Below are 17,511 nucleotides of genomic sequence, written 5' to 3'. Positions count from 1 at the left end.
TGTGTATTTGTGTTGAGCTTGTGCCAAAATTTGATAAAGATGCTCGTGCATTGCTCGTGTTACGAGTCCACCGACATGCCACATGTCATGTGGAGCCTGTGATAGTTTCGTGCAAGCTAAGGCCATGCCATGTTCGTGTTAGCCCGTAGTATGTTGTTGAGCCCATGAGAAAACCCACATGTGAGTGAAAGTGTTGTCCCACATTGAAAGAATATAAAAATGAAGAGAAATATTGGGATGTACATCCCACATTGTAGAAAAGAGAAAGTCATGTCCACTTTATAAGGCTAAGGGGCTACTCCCCTTATTGCCATATGGTTTTGAGGTGGAACCTCCTTGGTCGTATAAAGTGGACAGTTGTGACGGGTGTGGCCCAGGCTCGTTTATCATGGTATCAGAGCCAGGTTGGGTTGTGTTGTGATCTGGGCCAGTATTATGGACAACTCACATGTGAGGGGGAGTGTTGAGCCCATGAAAAAACCCACATGTGAGTGAAAGTGTTGTCCCACATTGAAAGAATATAAAAGTGAAGAGAAATATTGGGATGTGCATCCCACATTGAAGAAAAGAGAAAGTCATGTTCACTTTATAAGGCTAAGGGGCTACTCCCCTTATTGCCATATGATTTTGAGGTGGAACCTCCTTGGTCGTATAAAGTGGACAGTTGTGACGGGTGTGGCCCAGACCCGTTTATCATATGCCCAATCTTAAGTGCTACAGTCCCAAACAAGCTTGAGGAGGGCAAAAGTGCTTACCCCAATTCATTCATGTGAAATGTTGGATAACTTGAATTTGACAACAAACACCAAGTCAAGTGCACTTGTTTCATTTTTTTTACAGGTGAGAATAAGGCATCCTAATGGGTTGAAACCTCACACAGGTCAATCCGACCAAATTTGCAAGAAAGGTCCCTTATTCGCCCCCAAAGGCCCAAAATGCATTTGCTTCATCATTGCCTACAAAACCCAAAGCAACTATGTATATGTATCTTTACCACTAAGGCTAACACATTTATATGTACTTCCTAAATACTCGTATATAGGTTGCCTTTTATGCTTAGTAATATCATATTGCCTCATACTGTTTGGTATGTATAGGTTAACTCCGATGCCACAAAACGAGGTAAAACTTACAAATTTATAAGTCTCAATCAAAAGTATTATACTCTGCCATAAGTGTCGTATTTTTGTCGTTGTAAAAATAAAAATATTTTTGTATCATCAATTTTTGGCTTGTGGAAATCAGTTTATTGAAAGAGCAATCACGAGGGGTCAAATGATCACATTTCAATATGCATCGGAAATTAGACCGAGCAAAATCAATTAGCCTAGGTTAGATTGGGCAATACGGAGTAATATAGTCCCATAATCAGAAATTTTTATTGATTTAGGACCAGGGGTCCAATTTAATACAATTAACTACATATCTTTACATTTTGCAAAAGCACTAATGTTTTTCTCATAATTTAATTGTCATGCACTTTCACCTTTAAGTGAAAAAAAAAAAAAAAACAAAAACAAACTATTATAATTACGGAGTATATTAAAATTATCTCACATGCCTAAAAGTATGACTGTATAAGTAACTAAATCGAAATTTTGTCATAATTCAAGTAAGCAAAACTCAATATTACTTGTGAGGTCCTACTTTGCTACATACAGTCAATTTAATAAAATTACATTACAAATTTAGAAATTTCGAAATGAAAAGAACAAGAGAATAAAATCAATAATGTAAGTGAAACTTAATTTCTCTATCTCGTCTAAATGACTAGTGGAGCAACTAATAATAAGTGAAAAGACAATTTAGTGGGACAATCATAACGAGTAATTCGTTGCAATATAGAAAATAAATATTGTCCAATAAACACTGTTTCAACTTTCTCAATATTTGTCTAAGAGTGTTGATAGGTTGGAGGTCTTTATCTTTTAGATTAAGTTCAATTTTTGTGGTTGGCTTTTCTTGAAGGAATTCTCATTCAAATATACAATATACATAAAATTCATGACCCATAATTTTCCACAGAGCTTAGGCAGATGCTCTTATCTCCATTTGTAGTCACAAATGAGCCCATCAAACAACTCGCATTGTTACAAAAGAGTATATTACAATCGTATATGACCGTTGCTTAAGACTTGTTGCGTTAGTTGGTTAAAATTTGAATGGTAGTGTAATTGTGAAGGTGATTGATGAATGACAAGAAATAAATGTCGATTGGTTAGATATTTTATGATACGGAGATTCACTTTACGCAAGAGTATTTAAATTTATATAATTTTACCATTTAAATATAATCAGGCGTTTATAATTAAATGACTCGTTTCTTTTCCCTTAATCAATTGACTACTTACAATCACAACTAATAATCACCATGAATTGTCCTTATGAACATCATATCTATTATACAATCGAATGTACTTACCTAAGCGCATCCTTTAAAATTTCTTAAACCAGTCACATGTTTTGTACATAAACATAATTGATTTTTTTGTACGAAATTATGCACCTTATTCTCAATTTTGTATAGGTATAAGAAATTTTACACTCACCTTCCAACACACACATGTAAAAATTCAAGTTTGCTTGGAAGAGATATTGGAAAACTCACTTTGTGATTTTGAAGTCACGTACAAGTTTGTGAGTCTCACTATTTACGACATATATATGTTTGGGAGTAAGGAATTTCCATACCTTTTTACTCTCAAGTGTTAGACCTATATAGTTAAATTGATTAATTAATTTGTAACTATTGTAAGTGTACGTACCAGTTTGTTTCAGTAAAATCCCTTTTATTTTAGCGAAAAGTAAAAAATTATTACTCATGGTCCATATATAATGCTTAAAATTGTAAAGTTGTTGAGTATGGCCAAATGAGTGCCGACTACCAAAAAAGGAATGAATAAAAATCTCTTAGCTTGTGAGGCTAAGTTGATGTGTAAGGCCCCACACTATCACCCCCGCTCCATTCCAATGGCTAAAAATCCTCTTTATTTGCAAGCTATGCAATGACCATACAAGATACATCTTAGAAGATTAGCTTGAGTTATTTCATACTATTATAAATTGGACCGTACATACATCAATATTACTCATTCAACAAACAAGTAATCTTAAAGGAAAAGAGCTAGAGAGTGAGTAACAATCTACATAAAGCCATGGCTTCTAGCTTGATGAACGCCGCCGCCTCCGTGGCCACTGCCAGCACTGCTCAGGCTAACATGGTTGCACCATTCAATGGTTTGAAGTCCACTTCAGCTTTCCCTGTTACCAGGAAGAGTAACGTTGAGTTTACCTCTCTTGCTAGCAATGGAGGCAGAGTACAATGCATGCAAGTATGGCCACCTGTTGGCAAGAAGAAGTTTGAGACTTTGTCTTACCTTCCACCTCTAACCACTGAATCTTTGCTTAGTGAAGTCCAATACCTTCTTAACAAGGGTTGGGTTCCCTGCTTAGAATTCGAGCTTGAGGTAAGCCCTATAAACCCCCCCTCTTATTTCATGAGTTAACCCTGTATGTTGCTGGATTAACGGATGATTGATCTATGAAAGGTGCTAGTTCAGTAGAGATTTTTATTTTTTATTTTTTATTTTTATTAAACCCTCCCCTCCCCCCTCTTATTTCATGAGTTAACCCCTATATGTTGTTGGAATAACGATTGTTGACCTATGAAAGGTGCTGGTTCAGTAGGGATTTTTTTTTAATAAACCCTCCCCCCCTCCTCTTAGTTCACGAGTAAACTTTATATGCGGCTGGATTAAAAGCTGATTGACCTATAAGAGGTGCTGGTTTAGTAGGGTTTTTTTATATGCATGATATAATAAATGTTTACATCTAGATAACGAACTCATTATTTGTATTTTTTTTATACTATTGTAGCACGGATTTGTGTACCGTGAGCACAACAACTCACCAGGATACTATGATGGCCGTTACTGGACCATGTGGAAGTTGCCTATGTTCGGTTGCACTGACCCAACCCAGGTTGTTAATGAGCTCGAGGAAGCCAAGAAGGCATACCCCAACGCCTTCATCCGTATCATTGGATTCGACAGCTTCCGTCAAGTGCAATGCATCAGTTTCATTGCCTACAAGCCAGAGAACTACGAGTGATCAATGAATGACGTTGCAAGATCTAAGTGCTTGGCCTAATTTGTGATTTATTTGTTTTGTTTTACACATATAAATCGTGTATCTAAGCATTATGTATGACTGATGATCTTTGTTTGAATTGAAATGTTTTTTTCCATTGAAAAATTATGTTTGTTTGGTTTTTATTTTGTTGTTTGGGGTTATTGAGTGGGTCCATATATAGAGAGAAGTGAACTTGTAAATTAAATGACTTGATGTAAAAGGAGGCCTAAGGGGCTAAGGGTCATATCAAGTAATGGAACCTCTCTTATTCTCAAATGTGTTATTGAATTTGTCATTACTTCTTAATTGTAATTTGGATGTATTGGCACTAATTGCTACTCGCTATTTGCTACTTCTTCCGTCGCTTTATTTATAATTTGTTTCTATTACTCACTGGAATTAAGAATAGTGCAGGGAGTGATTTTCTTAAATTGACAACTAATAGCATAAAAATCTAGTAAAAAATGCCATTTTATTTTAAAAAAAAAAAATTAACTCAAATATGGATTTAGTGAAGGTATGAATATACGGGTATTTAAAAAAAAATTAAAAAAAAAAAAAAAAAGACAAAAAGATAAATAATGTCACAAAATTTAGGAATAATTCGTACATGCATAAAAAAAATAAAAAAAAAAATAAAAAAAAAGAAAAGATTTCTGTGGCTATCATAAGCTCTATCAGACTATCAACCTTTTCTATGTGAACAAAAGTTACTAGCTAGCTCTGCATCAAAAAATCTAATTGAGTAATGCGAATACACTGTTTAGCTGTAAATTTGAATACCATTTAGGTATAAGATTATTTGAGTGATTTCTTAGGGTAAAACTTGTTTATCACGTGGACAAAAGTGTAATTTTTGCGATGAGAATGGGCAAAATAGCTGCTTGATGTAGCGATTTGCCTTAAAACCGATACCTGGAGGTAGCGGTTTTAAGGCAAATGATAAACAAAATTTGTAACAGTAATTATCTGGAGCAACCTCGGATTATATTGAGGTCTATGACCAATAGTATAGCTATACTAAGAGTCTGTTCACTTTATCTTAATTTCATTTTAATTCAGTTAAGTTCAGCTTCAATCAGTTCTGTTCAGTTCAGCTCCTAATTTTCTTCTCTCATAAAATATTCATTATTTCAGCATTATTCACACTAGGCGAAAATTGCTAATGGCCACCGGTTGAAAACCCCCCATTGCCACCGGTTTTGAACCGGTGGTCATTTGGGGGGTGGCAATAAAGCATCAAATGGCCACCGGTTCAAAACCGGTGGCAATAGTCTTCATGGCCACCGGTTAACCGGTGGCAATAAAAAATGGCGCGGTTTTTTTTTGCTGCTGAAGGCTGACTATTGCCACCGGTTTGAACCGGTAAACCGGTGGCAATAAAAGGATCTAAGTTTTTTTTTTTTTTTTTTTTTTTTTGCCTGCAATTATTCCTGCAACTGATCCTGCTATAATGTTCTGCCATATTATTGCTATAAATTCTGCCATAATATAATTATTATTAATAATCATAACAAGAATTAAAAATATATATTTAGACTACTTTTATAATTAAAAACCAAATGCAATACAACAAATTAAATAAAGTGTGATATATAAATAAATACAAACAATACTAATAACTAGTCAATATTGTAGTTTAAACGTTAATAATTAACAAAGTATAAATTCAAAATGATGCCACATTTACAAATTGAAGGTGATGAAAGATGCCAACATGTCTCGAACTTCATTAAGCTCCTTGCTTGTTAACGGATCTCCCTTTTGCACCTTGCAAAACTTGGAATATATATAAATTATGTTAGAATAAATTAAATTAATATGTAAAAATTAAAATACTTGGAAAAATTAAAAACAGTCGCATTTTCATCCAAAATAGCCAAAATAAGGCCTATTTGACTTCTACTTGCCCATTTTCTACATTTTTAAACAAATGACCAAGTTCTTTCTCATAACATGTCAATTATACTTAGTTATAGGTGGTTAAGCCTTGAAATCATAGAAAAAGGGCATTTTACTAAGTTTAAGGTCGCAATTTCATCCAAAATAGCCAAAATAAGACCTATTTGACTTCTACTTGCCCATTTTCTACATTTTTAAACAAATGACCAAGTTCTTTCTCATAACATGTCAATTATACTTAGTTATAGGTGGCTAAGCCTTGAAATCATAGAAAAAGGGCATTTTACTAAGTTTAAGGTCGCATTTTCATCCAAAATAGCCAAAATAAGGCCTATTTGACTTCTACTTGCCCATTTTCTACATTTTTAAACAAATGACTAAGTTCTTTCTCATAACATGTCAATTATACTTTGTTATAGGTGGCTAAGCCTTGAAATCACAGAAAAAGGGCATTTTACTAAGTTTAAGGTCGCAATTTCATCCAAAATAGCCAAAATAAGGCCTATTTGACTTCTACTTGCCCATTTTCTACATGTTTAAACAAATGACCAAGTTCTTCCTCATAACATGTCAATTATACTTAGTTATAGGTGGCTAAGCCTTGAAATCACAGAAAAAGGGCATTTTACTAAGTTTAAGGTCGTATCTCATCAAGATGTATGGTGTTGGAACAATGAATCGCTATGTCAAGCATGAATCTCATCACGTATAATCCACAATCAACTCCATTATCTTGTTGTGGGCACTAGCATAGGAACAAATCAAATGAATCAAACGTCACATAAAACCCACAATTGTTTTAGCAATGTTTATTAAGATAATCACAATATGATGTGGCATTACCATAGGTGATTTCCATGTAGGACCCCGTGGAGCACGACCATGTATCTTCTTCATAATACTATAGGAAAGTAAATTCAAATTTGATTAGTTTGACTACTAAATGAGTTAGGTTAAGATAATCAACACTAGGTAGCTATATTTACTTTTGTAGTACAGACATCACGAGGTACTTCTTTGTTGATCGAGCTGAATCAAGGTGAAAGATTGTGTTATTAGCAGGACAAATCCTCTACTAGTGGGTCATAATCGTCCTCCATGAATTATAAACACATGTCATTACAAACATAACACGATATTAGGTCCATAAGAGATAAAAATGTTGACATATAGGTCATAATACATGTTAGTATATAAAATATTAAAATTCTATCATTTTTGATGCATTTTGACATAACTTGTTATTATCTAGTACCGTTAACACTAAAAAAATTAAATTCTATCATAATATGTCAATTTTGAGATATACTTCATTCATTAACAAGAATTTGTGAAAATTTAGCAACTAAGATAACAATATCATACATTTTCCCTCCAACTATTCATAAAATTACCTAACTTCTTATTAAATTTAATAATACTTTTAATTGCTTACAATTTCAAATTAAATGGTATAGTACCTCATTCTAATATTCCTTCGTTGTGGTCTGACCGCATATAACATGTCTGGTCGTCTATGTCATTTGATGCAATAGGTCTAGGAACAGTGAAAGGTGCTGAATCATCAAATGCATCGTATTCTTCCTCATCTTCAACATCTCCAATGCCTAGAATTCTTCTTTTCCCAGCTAGCACAATGGACCATCTTGAATCGAGTGGGTCAGTTACATAGAACACTTGCTTAGCTTGAGAAGCTAGGATGAACGGTTCCGCACTATCATTCAAGTGCCCAAGATCTACAAGAGTAAAGTCATCATACTTGACATTACGCCTGATATTATCAACCCACTTACATTTGAAAAGAGCAACCGTGAAGTTACAATAATCAAGCTCCCATATTTCTTGAATTCGACCGTAGTATGACAATTTTGCATCGACAGGTGATTTATCCTTAGCACTTGCAAACTCCCTTGACGATGCATGCCACAAGCGTTACTCCACTGTTTTGGGTCGACGTAGATTTCAAATCCCGACCCTCTGTCCAAAAAGTGTACCCATTGATGTCATATCCCTCAAATGAGCGAACATCATCCCTAGGACCATAAGCAAGCCACCTTACTGTATCGGTGACACTATCATCCAAGTGACTCATCACTCGTTGACTAAACCAACTCACTAACCTCTTATTATGCAACTGCATTAGTGCCCTTTCACCTTTCGATGGAAATTCAGTGCGCAAACTAGCCATGTGCTCATCTAAATATGGGTGAACATCAGCAACATGGTGCAACACATAAAGGTGTGCTTGTAAGAAATGATCTCGATCCGGTGACATTCGTTTCGACCCAATTGTGCCATGACCATCCAGTCTCCCTTCATGTCGAGAAACAGGAAGACCAATAGGTTCAGCAACGGCTAAATAGTCGGCCACAAAATTACCAATCTCCTCACTCACGGTCCCTTGAATCATGCTTCCTTCCGGATGAGCCGGATTCCTTACTTTATCTTGCAATGTGCCCATGTGTCTTTCAAAAGGATAGCACCACCTCAAGAAAACTGGACTGCACAACTTAATCTCACGCACCAAATGAAGAATGAGATGCACCATTATGTAAAAAAAGGAGGGTGGGAAATACATCTCAAATTTGCACAAAGTCACAACCACATCCGTTTGCAAAGCATCAAGTGTACAAGGATCAAGCACTTTGCTGCATATTGTATTGAAAAACGAACATAGGCTTGTAATAGCTTCTCTCACGTGCTTCGGTAAAATACCACGTATTGCAATCGGTAGAAATACTTGCATCAACATGTGACAATCATGGGATTTCATACTTGTCAGCTTCAGTTCTCCACTTAAGGATACAAATCTTTTCATGTTAGATGTGTACCCATATGGAACCTTAATGCCGTAAAGACATGCACAAAACATCCGCTTTTCTACCCTTGACAATGTGTAGCAAGCCGGTGGTAAATACTTCTTCTCAACCTTGCCTTTACCCTCATCCCTACTCTTTGAAGCATCCGCGGCCTTTCCCTTTCCCTTGCTCTTCCCCTTTCCTTTTTTCGAAACATTTACAGTTTCTTGTTTTCGGTTCCTTTCCCTTTCTGTCCTTCCCCTTTGTAACCTTGTCTTGAGGCCACAATTCCGGACGAATCCCGATCTCTTCCAAATCTAACCGTACACCCTTTCCATCCTTTGTTTTGCCTGAAATATTAAAAAGTGTTCCCACAAGAGCATCACACATTTTTTATCTCTATATGCATCACATCTAGACAGTGCCTAACATCATGTTCTTTCCAGTACAGAAGCTTCCACAAAATTGATTCTTTTTTGAAAAGAGCTGTTGAGACCGGAGCTTTTTCAGATTTTCCAAACACTGTTCGTATACCCTTAACTCGAGCATAAACCTCAACACCGGTCAATGGCCTAGGCGCAGTCTCCTCTTCCACTGTCCCATCGAAAGCCTTTTTTTGCCTACGGTACGGGTGATCACGCCTAAGGAACCTTCGAGTCCTTATATACACATCTTTGTGAGAATTCTTAAGGTATATGCTTGATGTTTCATCAATACATATGGGGCATGCTTTTTTCCCTTTAACCTTGTACCCACACAGGTTGCCATATGCAGGGAAGTCATTCATGGTCCACATAAGGGCTGCACGCAATGTGAACACCTCGTTCTTATGAGCATCAAAACAAGAAACCCCTTCGTCCCACATCTTTCTCAAATCGTCAATTAGTGGCGCAAGGTAAACATCTATGTCATTTCCAGGTTGCCTATGCCCCGTTATTAGCAATGAAAGCATTATATACTTCCGTTTCATACATAACCAAGGAGGCAAATTGTAGATCACTAAAAGAACCGGCCAAGTGCTGTGTTGGGTACTAAGAGTGCCAAATGGATTCATCCCGTCTGTGCACAACCCAAGTCTTAAATTTCTGACTTCATTACCAAACTCCAGAAACTTCAAATCAATGTTCTTCCATTGCGGGGAGTCAGCCGGATGCTTCAGCATTCTGTTTTTCTTCCTTCCCTCGGCATGCCACCTCAAGTTTTTAGCGTCTTTTGGTGTTGAGAATAGACGCTTAAACCTTGGAATAATAGGAAGATACCACAACACCTTAGCAGGAGGTCCCTTCGTACCAGGATTGCAACTCATGCGCTTGTAGCGCGATTGCTTGCATCGTGGACACTCCTCCAATTGTTCATTCTCATTACGATACAAAATACAATCATTAGGACAGACATGTATCTTCTTATACTCTAAACCAAATGGACACATAAGCTTCTTTGCATAATAGTAAGACGTAGGAATTTCATTCCCATCAGGCAACATCTCACTTAATGCGGTCAACAAAGAAGTAAAACTAACGTCCGTCCACCCATGCTTCGACTTAATGTTAAAAAGTGTTAGCACGGCAGAAAGTTTGGAGTATTTTTTGCACCCAGGGTACAAAGGCTTTTTGGAAGCCTCCGATAGTAATTCAAACACATCACCTTCGACATTATGCAACATCTCATCCACGTCATTATCCTCGACCTCATCCACTGGATGATCCTCAGCTCCATCCTCACCACTATCAATAACATATTCATCATTCTCCCATTCCTCGTCCACATGAATCTCATTGCTTTTATCATGCACATCATTCCCATCAAGATCCTCACTATACTATCCACTTTCACCATGCCAAATCCACACATGGTATTTAAGTCTAAACCCACGACAAAGTACATGATCTCTAATGATTTCAACACTATTGACCACCTTCACATTATTACAATCAACACAAGGACAGTATAGGCCTTCCTCACCAATTTTGCGCTGATAAGATAAAGTCGTCTCGCAAAACTCTTGAACCCCATTCCAAAAATCAATTATATCACGTCTACCATACATCCAACCACGATCCTTTCCCATTTAGTAAAGTGTCTCTAAACATATATAGCAACATATTATCAATAATGTACAATTGCTACATATCTTATGTAAATCAACTTCAAGTACACATCGTGAATATACCATTCATATAGTGAACAAATGCATGTTTCCAAAGTGTCCTTATCACTCCAACCTAACCCATCCTTGAATGTCTACTCTCACTAGTGAATGTATGTCAACTTTCCAATTTTAAGGAAAATCCGGCAGCACTTCCCCCCAGTTCTCCAAGTACAAGATGTAGATAATTACTTACCCACATATGTACCCAGAGAACATGGAGAAGAAATGGACAGCCAAGATGTTCCTTAAAATCGAAAAAAAGACATACATTCACCACCTAAGTGAGAGTAAACATTCAAGAACAGTCCCAACCGGGGACTATTCAAGACTTTCTCCTAATGAGAAAGCCTTGAACGGGTATCTAGGCATATGATGATGCAAACATTCAACATATTATTGTAATTATTTATTATTAAACAAGACACAACTTGTAATATCATGAACAAAATTTTATCAAATAGATAAATAGAAAGAAATATATATAGCTCCATAAAGTTTATAGTTCATACCAATATAGCAAGTATAATGGATGTAATGTCTCAAACTTCCCACTTGAATAGCTAATAAACTTGTGCTTCACTACATATGAATCTACAAAAATAAAAATAAAACAACAAAATAAAAGTTAGTAATTTTGTCAAGAACTATAAAACAACCTAAAATTACACATTAAAACATACCAATTAATAATTACACATTAAAACATACTACCAAAATTCATCTAATTAAGTAACAAGGTTACTAATAATCTCTAATTTAATAAAAATTACCCATTAAAACTTATGAAAATTCAAATAAGTAACAAGGTTATTAGCTAATCTCTAATTTATTTAAATTTTCTTAATAAAACAACCTAAAATTCAGAAAAATTATGGTCTGTTTGGAAACCATCATTTCATTTCAAATGATGGAATTGTCTCAAATTGCTTGTTTGGGAATTATAAGTATTTGCATTTGGATTTCACCCAAATCCAGTCTTTGAATATTTCAGTTAAATTTTCAGAATTTTAAATCCAACTTTAATACATGTCATTTCAAATCCACTGTTGCCTTCACCACCGTAGCGCACTGCCGATACGCCCGCTTGCAACTTCTTGACACTGTAAATCCTTCACTATTGCCTTCACCTTCTAAAAATGGGTTTCAATACTAAGGCTTTTCAATAAAGTACTCCCTCTTGTTTTAATTTCTGGTTTATATGATTTATTTAATTTCTTAGTTAGAGCATAATTTTTAGAGAGAGAAAAACAGAGGCATGCAAATTTGAAATTCCATGGCCTCAAAATACATAGTGACTTAATCATGGTTTCAAAATACATAGTGAATTCAAAAAGATTAATTTGAAATTTCTAAGTTTATCCAAACAAAGAATTTGGAATTCAATGTCTGTATTTGAAATACCAGATTTGAAATTCTGAATTTGAAATCAAATACTTGCATCCAAACACTACCTTAGGGTAAACTATATTCAAAACTTAAAATTTAATTTGCCTAAACATTGTTCAAAATGCAAAATAAATTAAAACTAACCCTAGGTGGAGGTGGAAAGGGAGAAGATATGGTCGGTGGTGGAGGGACCGCAGTGTGGAGCGGCGGCGTGGCACAGTGGCGCGGCGGCGAGGGCGAGCAGGGCTGCTGTCTCGATGGAGCTGAGGTCGCTGCTTCTTGCTGCTAGCTTCTGATAAGAGGAGGGTCGCGAAATTGGTGCGAACAGGTGGTGGAGGGGGTGCGCAAAGGTGGTGGAGGGTGGTGCGGTGGCTGTGGCTTTGTGGTGGTAGGGTTCGTTGGAGAGTGAACTTAGAGAGCTCAGTGAATTTGTGAATGAAACAGGAAAAAGAAAGAGGAAAGAGAAGGAAGAAAAAAGGGAGGAAGGCGCGATTTTTTTTTTTTTTTAATAAAATTGGTTATTGCCACCGGTTCAAAACCGGTGGCCTTTATCATTATTGCCACGGGTTTTGTTTGAACCGGTGACAATGTGGTTTTGCCTCATCCCGCCCATTTATTAAGCCATCGGTTTTCAAAAACCGGTGGCCATTGAGCGGTGCCTTTTTCAATTTTTCTACTAGTGTCAGTTCAGTTTGGCTCAGCTCCAATCAGTTCAGTTCAACTCGGTTCAGTAAATTTGAACAAGTTCCAAGACCAATAGTATAGCTCAATACCTAAATGCGGACTTAATAACATTACACGAATCTGAATGGAAGTTGATCACCTAAATAAAAAAATCTTGTATTGAAAAATAACAATATAAATGTCAATTTATGAGGTAAAGTTCAAAATTGACGTGATTAAGTCAAGATGCTAATCATGTTTAAATCATTTCTTTTATATACCTCTTTGGACACAAAACATAAGGGCATGGATTTAAAAAAAAAAAAAAAAAGAAAAAAAATCCTGAGCCAATCACACAAGCATTGGTCAATTAAATTACCCGACTATTCACCAATTAAATTCTTAAGAGAAATTGTAGTTTTGATCATACTATGCAATATCAAAAAATTGTTCAGAAATTATGTGCACTAGCTATTGAAAAAACAATATTATCAAAGAAAAGTCAAAAAATGTTGAGGTGGAAAATATTCATAACATCTCCAAGATTGAGTCATGTGTGGTGGTTATACTACAAGCTAAGGTGTTGCATACCCACTTGATTATAATAGCCAAAATTGTTATTCATAATAAAATCACAACCATATCTCATTCATCTCTTCATTCAAATAATGACCATAAATTTTGTAAGGCAACTTAACCAATTTCCAAGTATAAATAGCATTGGCTCTACATAACATAAGCCTCAACCAAAGAAGTAGTGAACAACAAAAGAGAAACACTACATAACATACACAAGAGAGTAAAAAAATGGCAGCCAGCATGATGTCCAACGCGGCTGCGGCCGTAGCCTCGGCTAGCACTGCTCAGGCTAGCATGGTGGCACCATTCAATGGGTTGAAGTCCACTTCAGCTTTCCCTATTACTAAGAAGAGCAACATTGATGTTACATCTCTTGCTAGCAATGGTGGTAGAGTACAATGCATGCAAGTATGGCCACCTGTTGGCAAGAAGAAGTTTGAGACTTTGTCTTACCTTCCACCTCTAACAACTGAGTCTTTGCTTAGTGAAGTCCAATACCTTCTTAACAAGGGTTGGGTTCCTTGCTTAGAATTCGAGCTTGAGGTAAGTTTCAAATTAATTACAACATTTTTTATTGGTTAATAACATATTATATATTTACGTGTGTACATAGCTAACACATTTTGTGTTATTATTTATTGTAGCACGGATTTGTGTACCGTGAGAACCACAGGTCACCAGGATACTATGATGGGCGATACTGGACCATGTGGAAGTTGCCTATGTTCGGTTGCACTGACCCAACCCAGGTTGTTAACGAGCTCGAGGAGGCCAAGAAGGCGTACCCCAACGCCTTCATCCGTATCATTGGATTCGACAGCTTCCGTCAAGTGCAATGCATCAGTTTCATTGCCTACAAGCCAGAAGGCTACTAGTTTGATTGTTTTTTTTTTTTTTATTATTATTATTAATTCCATTTGTCCCGGATTCAAATAGAACATGTATCATGTGTTCATAATTTCATATAGAGGGATGTGATCATTACTTTTATAGTTGATTTATTTCCTGATTATAAATGAAATCTCCCCTTTTTGCCAGTCATCAACTATAAATTTTTCATATTTTTTGCCAAATTGTTTCCTTAGCTTGTTTTTACTTATTTCCCCTTTTTTTTTTTCCAAACGTTACGTCTTGCGTGTCTTTAGTCATACTAGTGCAAGTCCTAATCCAATCCAATTTGAAATAATGTCGTTTTTGAATTATTGAATTTGATCCGAATCTCCTACCAAGTTAATTTCAATCAGATCGATCCAATCTGAATTAGAGTTTAGTGATTTGAATACAGTTCAGAATTCGAATTATTATTTTTATTAAAATGCATTGAAAATATTGTACAATCTCATATTCTCAATTGAAATTTTAGTAAAATAATTCCACGCCTTTCATAAATCCAAGTTCTGTTGATTAAGTGAGATCAGATTCAAACTCTCTCAATACAATCTGAACTGAAAAGCATTGGTTTTGTATTTACAAAAATTAAATTGATAATCCAATTTTCATAATATATTAACATGAATTACAAGTTTTGGAGGGGTACGGTTGCACTCAATTTTATCCAAATATATTATGTGGACAACTTTATGCAAAACTTTAACTATTAATAACAAAAATTAAAGGGATTTTATATTAATTAGATAAATTCACATAACAATATCACACATGAATATATATATATATATATATATATATATATATATATATATATATATATATATATATATATATTTTCTCTAGAAGTATAAATCATAAAAAATAATTAAAACAAACAAATAGTGCAATAAAAACATAACAATTAAGATTTTTTTTTTTTTTTTTTTAAATGGTAACAATTAAGAATTTAAAATAGAGGATTAGAGGTAGTATGACATTAGAAAGGGGCAAAGTACATTTATTTTTCGGTAGAGAGAGTCACGAAAAACATGCTCTGATAGACCCACTTTTCAATTATAACTCTTTCATTTAATTTCATGGAAACGAGGAAACGGGGAATAGAGAAAACGAAAAGTTTAAAATAATTGAGACATGGAAAAATAATACTTCGTATAAAATATCACCTTCAAAAGGTAATGTTATTGACATATTCTCTTAATGAAAAGAGAAAATAAAGAAAGAAAGCAAAAATACAATATATTAGGCTATATTTAGGAGATTAAGGGCTTGTTCTCTTCGGCTTAATTTCAGTTCAGTTTCAATCTGTTCAGTACAATTCCTAAATTCCTTCTCTCATAAATAGTTCAGTTCAGTTCAGTTTCCAATTTCCTTCTCTCATAAACAATTCAGTTCAATTCAGCTCACTTCAGTTCAGCTCCAATTAGTTCAGTTCAGTTCAGCTGTTTTCAGTATATCTAAACAGGCCCTAAGTGTTAGAAAAGATCAAATTTTTATGTAGTTAGATGTTTTTTCAATTTAAAATTCATATCTCTAAGGTTTAATTTTATTTCAAGTTTCAGAGAAAATTCCAGAGTTTCGAAAACGAAAACGATGTTGGAAACGAAAATGTAGACTCCAAAGAAAGTTTCCGTGCATCACAAATGGTAATGAATAAATAAATAAAACGATATAAACTTATATGGATGAAATTTTCTTAGTTAAATATATAGATCCATCTTATATTAGACATATATGTTAGCAGGTTATGCCCTTCTTAATTAAAAATGAAAATGCAGGAATCACAAATCTTTTATAATAATTTAAGGGTCAAATGTTACATAAAAACACATTTTTTTCACATAACAAAATGTGAGAAAACTAAATGCGCTACCATAAGTCCATAACTCTTTAATCTGCCGCATGTTTTGCCTATCGGACATCATCAGAAATTACAATGTCTTATTAGTTTAGTTTAATGTTTTTTTTTTTCTTCTATTTCTTTTGGGACCAATTGATCACCTTTCTTTTTAGAATCTGGAGTTTGTTGAATGTCCATCAAATTCCAAACATCATGTTGCCAAACAATCTCCTCAGCATCTTCTTTTATAATCCTCTCATAATCTTCAAATGCATATTTGTAATAAGGATACCAGCAAGCCTCCAATTCATCATAACCCCACATATATTGATCCAACTTCATTTTCTCCCAACTTGTTAGATGTGACTGATAATTACTGCCTTCTTCAAAATAACTCATTTTTTGATGATGTAAAAATTGATAAAATAAAAAAATAAAAAAATATGAGAGAAAATTTAAAGAAAACAAAGATGAAACTGTATAATTTGATGAGCTCAAGGTTTTTATAGAGGGTTGTAGATGGATAGAGTTTGTGATTTAAATTAATTAATTTGGCCTTTAATATAATTAGTTTTTGTCCTTTTTTATTTAATAAATGAGTTTTAATTGAATTTAGGCTTATTATGGGACTTTTATATGGTAAAAAATGGTGAAAATATCCTCTACTAAAGGAAATTTTTGCTTGAATAAGAGCTGAAATGATTTGCTAACAATTTTATAAAAAGTCAATGTTTGAACTAATCTTAATTTCCCAAAAAAAGATGATCCCACTTGGACTAATATTTGTGTCCAACCATTCAAATCATGTGGGATAAAAAAAAAAAAAAAAAAAAAAAAAAAAAAAAAAAAAAAAAAAAAAACTTTCATGGCCACAAGTGAATGTTACCATGGTATCCAACATTAGCATAAATGCAAAATAGTGTGAGGCATATTTCATAATTACATTGAACTAAAAAGATAGTCATATGATAAACGCATTTATGTTCAGTATGATAAACGCGTTTATGTGTCAGTATGGTAAAACGCGTTTATTTGCCAGTATGATAAACGTGTTTATGTGCCAGTTAGGAAGTCTTTCTATCCAATTTTATATTACTGTTTTAAAAAGATATTCACATGAATTGAATGTTGACATAAGTTGTGAAATTTTAAAATTAAAATTAGTAGTTAGATGA

At 34.6% G+C, this 17,511-nt stretch overlaps 2 protein-coding genes and 1 long non-coding RNA gene across 3 annotated transcripts; 2 read left to right on the top strand and 1 right to left on the bottom strand.

Moving 5' to 3' along the window:
- Positions 1–3,057: 3,057 nt before the first annotated feature.
- On the top strand, positions 3,058–4,274 carry LOC145642290 (ribulose bisphosphate carboxylase small subunit, chloroplastic 3-like). The gene is made up of 2 exons (XM_081693412.1): positions 3,058–3,467; positions 3,877–4,274. Exons 1-2 carry the CDS (start codon positions 3,156–3,158, stop codon positions 4,108–4,110), a joined length of 546 nt encoding a protein of 181 aa, XP_081549538.1. The 5' UTR covers positions 3,058–3,155; the 3' UTR covers positions 4,111–4,274.
- A 2,423-nt stretch (positions 4,275–6,697) lies between these two features.
- LOC145556566 (uncharacterized) lies at positions 6,698–7,102 on the bottom strand. Its single transcript, XR_014091899.1, has 3 exons — positions 7,020–7,102; positions 6,877–6,934; positions 6,698–6,778 (listed from the first exon to the last, which is right to left on the bottom strand). It is a non-coding gene; the product is annotated as an uncharacterized LOC145556566 (long non-coding RNA).
- Positions 7,103–13,769: 6,667 nt separating this feature from the next.
- On the top strand, positions 13,770–14,645 carry LOC145642289 (ribulose bisphosphate carboxylase small subunit, chloroplastic 3-like). The gene is made up of 2 exons (XM_081693411.1): positions 13,770–14,151; positions 14,253–14,645. The coding sequence occupies exons 1-2, from the start codon at positions 13,837–13,839 to the stop codon at positions 14,481–14,483; spliced, it is 546 nt and encodes a 181-aa protein (XP_081549537.1). The 5' UTR covers positions 13,770–13,836; the 3' UTR covers positions 14,484–14,645.
- Positions 14,646–17,511: the final 2,866 nt, after the last annotated feature.

Source organism: Chenopodium album, chromosome 8 (genome assembly GCF_948465745.1).
Source record: "Chenopodium album chromosome 8, dcCheAlbu1.1, whole genome shotgun sequence".
Lineage (NCBI taxonomy): Eukaryota > Viridiplantae > Streptophyta > Magnoliopsida > Caryophyllales > Amaranthaceae > Chenopodium > Chenopodium album.
The sequence above is the reverse complement of the archived record's forward strand: the minus strand, read 5'-3'. Positions and strand labels throughout refer to the sequence as shown.

What these genes read in the sequence shown, in the direction of transcription:
- LOC145642290 (XM_081693412.1), top strand. Translation starts at nt 3,156, where the DNA reads ATGGCTTCTAGCTTGATGAACGCCGCCGCCTCCGTGGCCACTGCCAGC. An exon ending in GCTTAGAATTCGAGCTTGAG is followed by an intron (nt 3,468 to 3,876) that starts GTAAGCCCTATA and finishes ATACTATTGTAG; the next exon opens with CACGGATTTGTGTACCGTGA.
- LOC145642289 (XM_081693411.1), top strand. Translation starts at nt 13,837, where the DNA reads ATGGCAGCCAGCATGATGTCCAACGCGGCTGCGGCCGTAGCCTCGGCT. An exon ending in GCTTAGAATTCGAGCTTGAG is followed by an intron (nt 14,152 to 14,252) that starts GTAAGTTTCAAA and finishes TATTTATTGTAG; the next exon opens with CACGGATTTGTGTACCGTGA.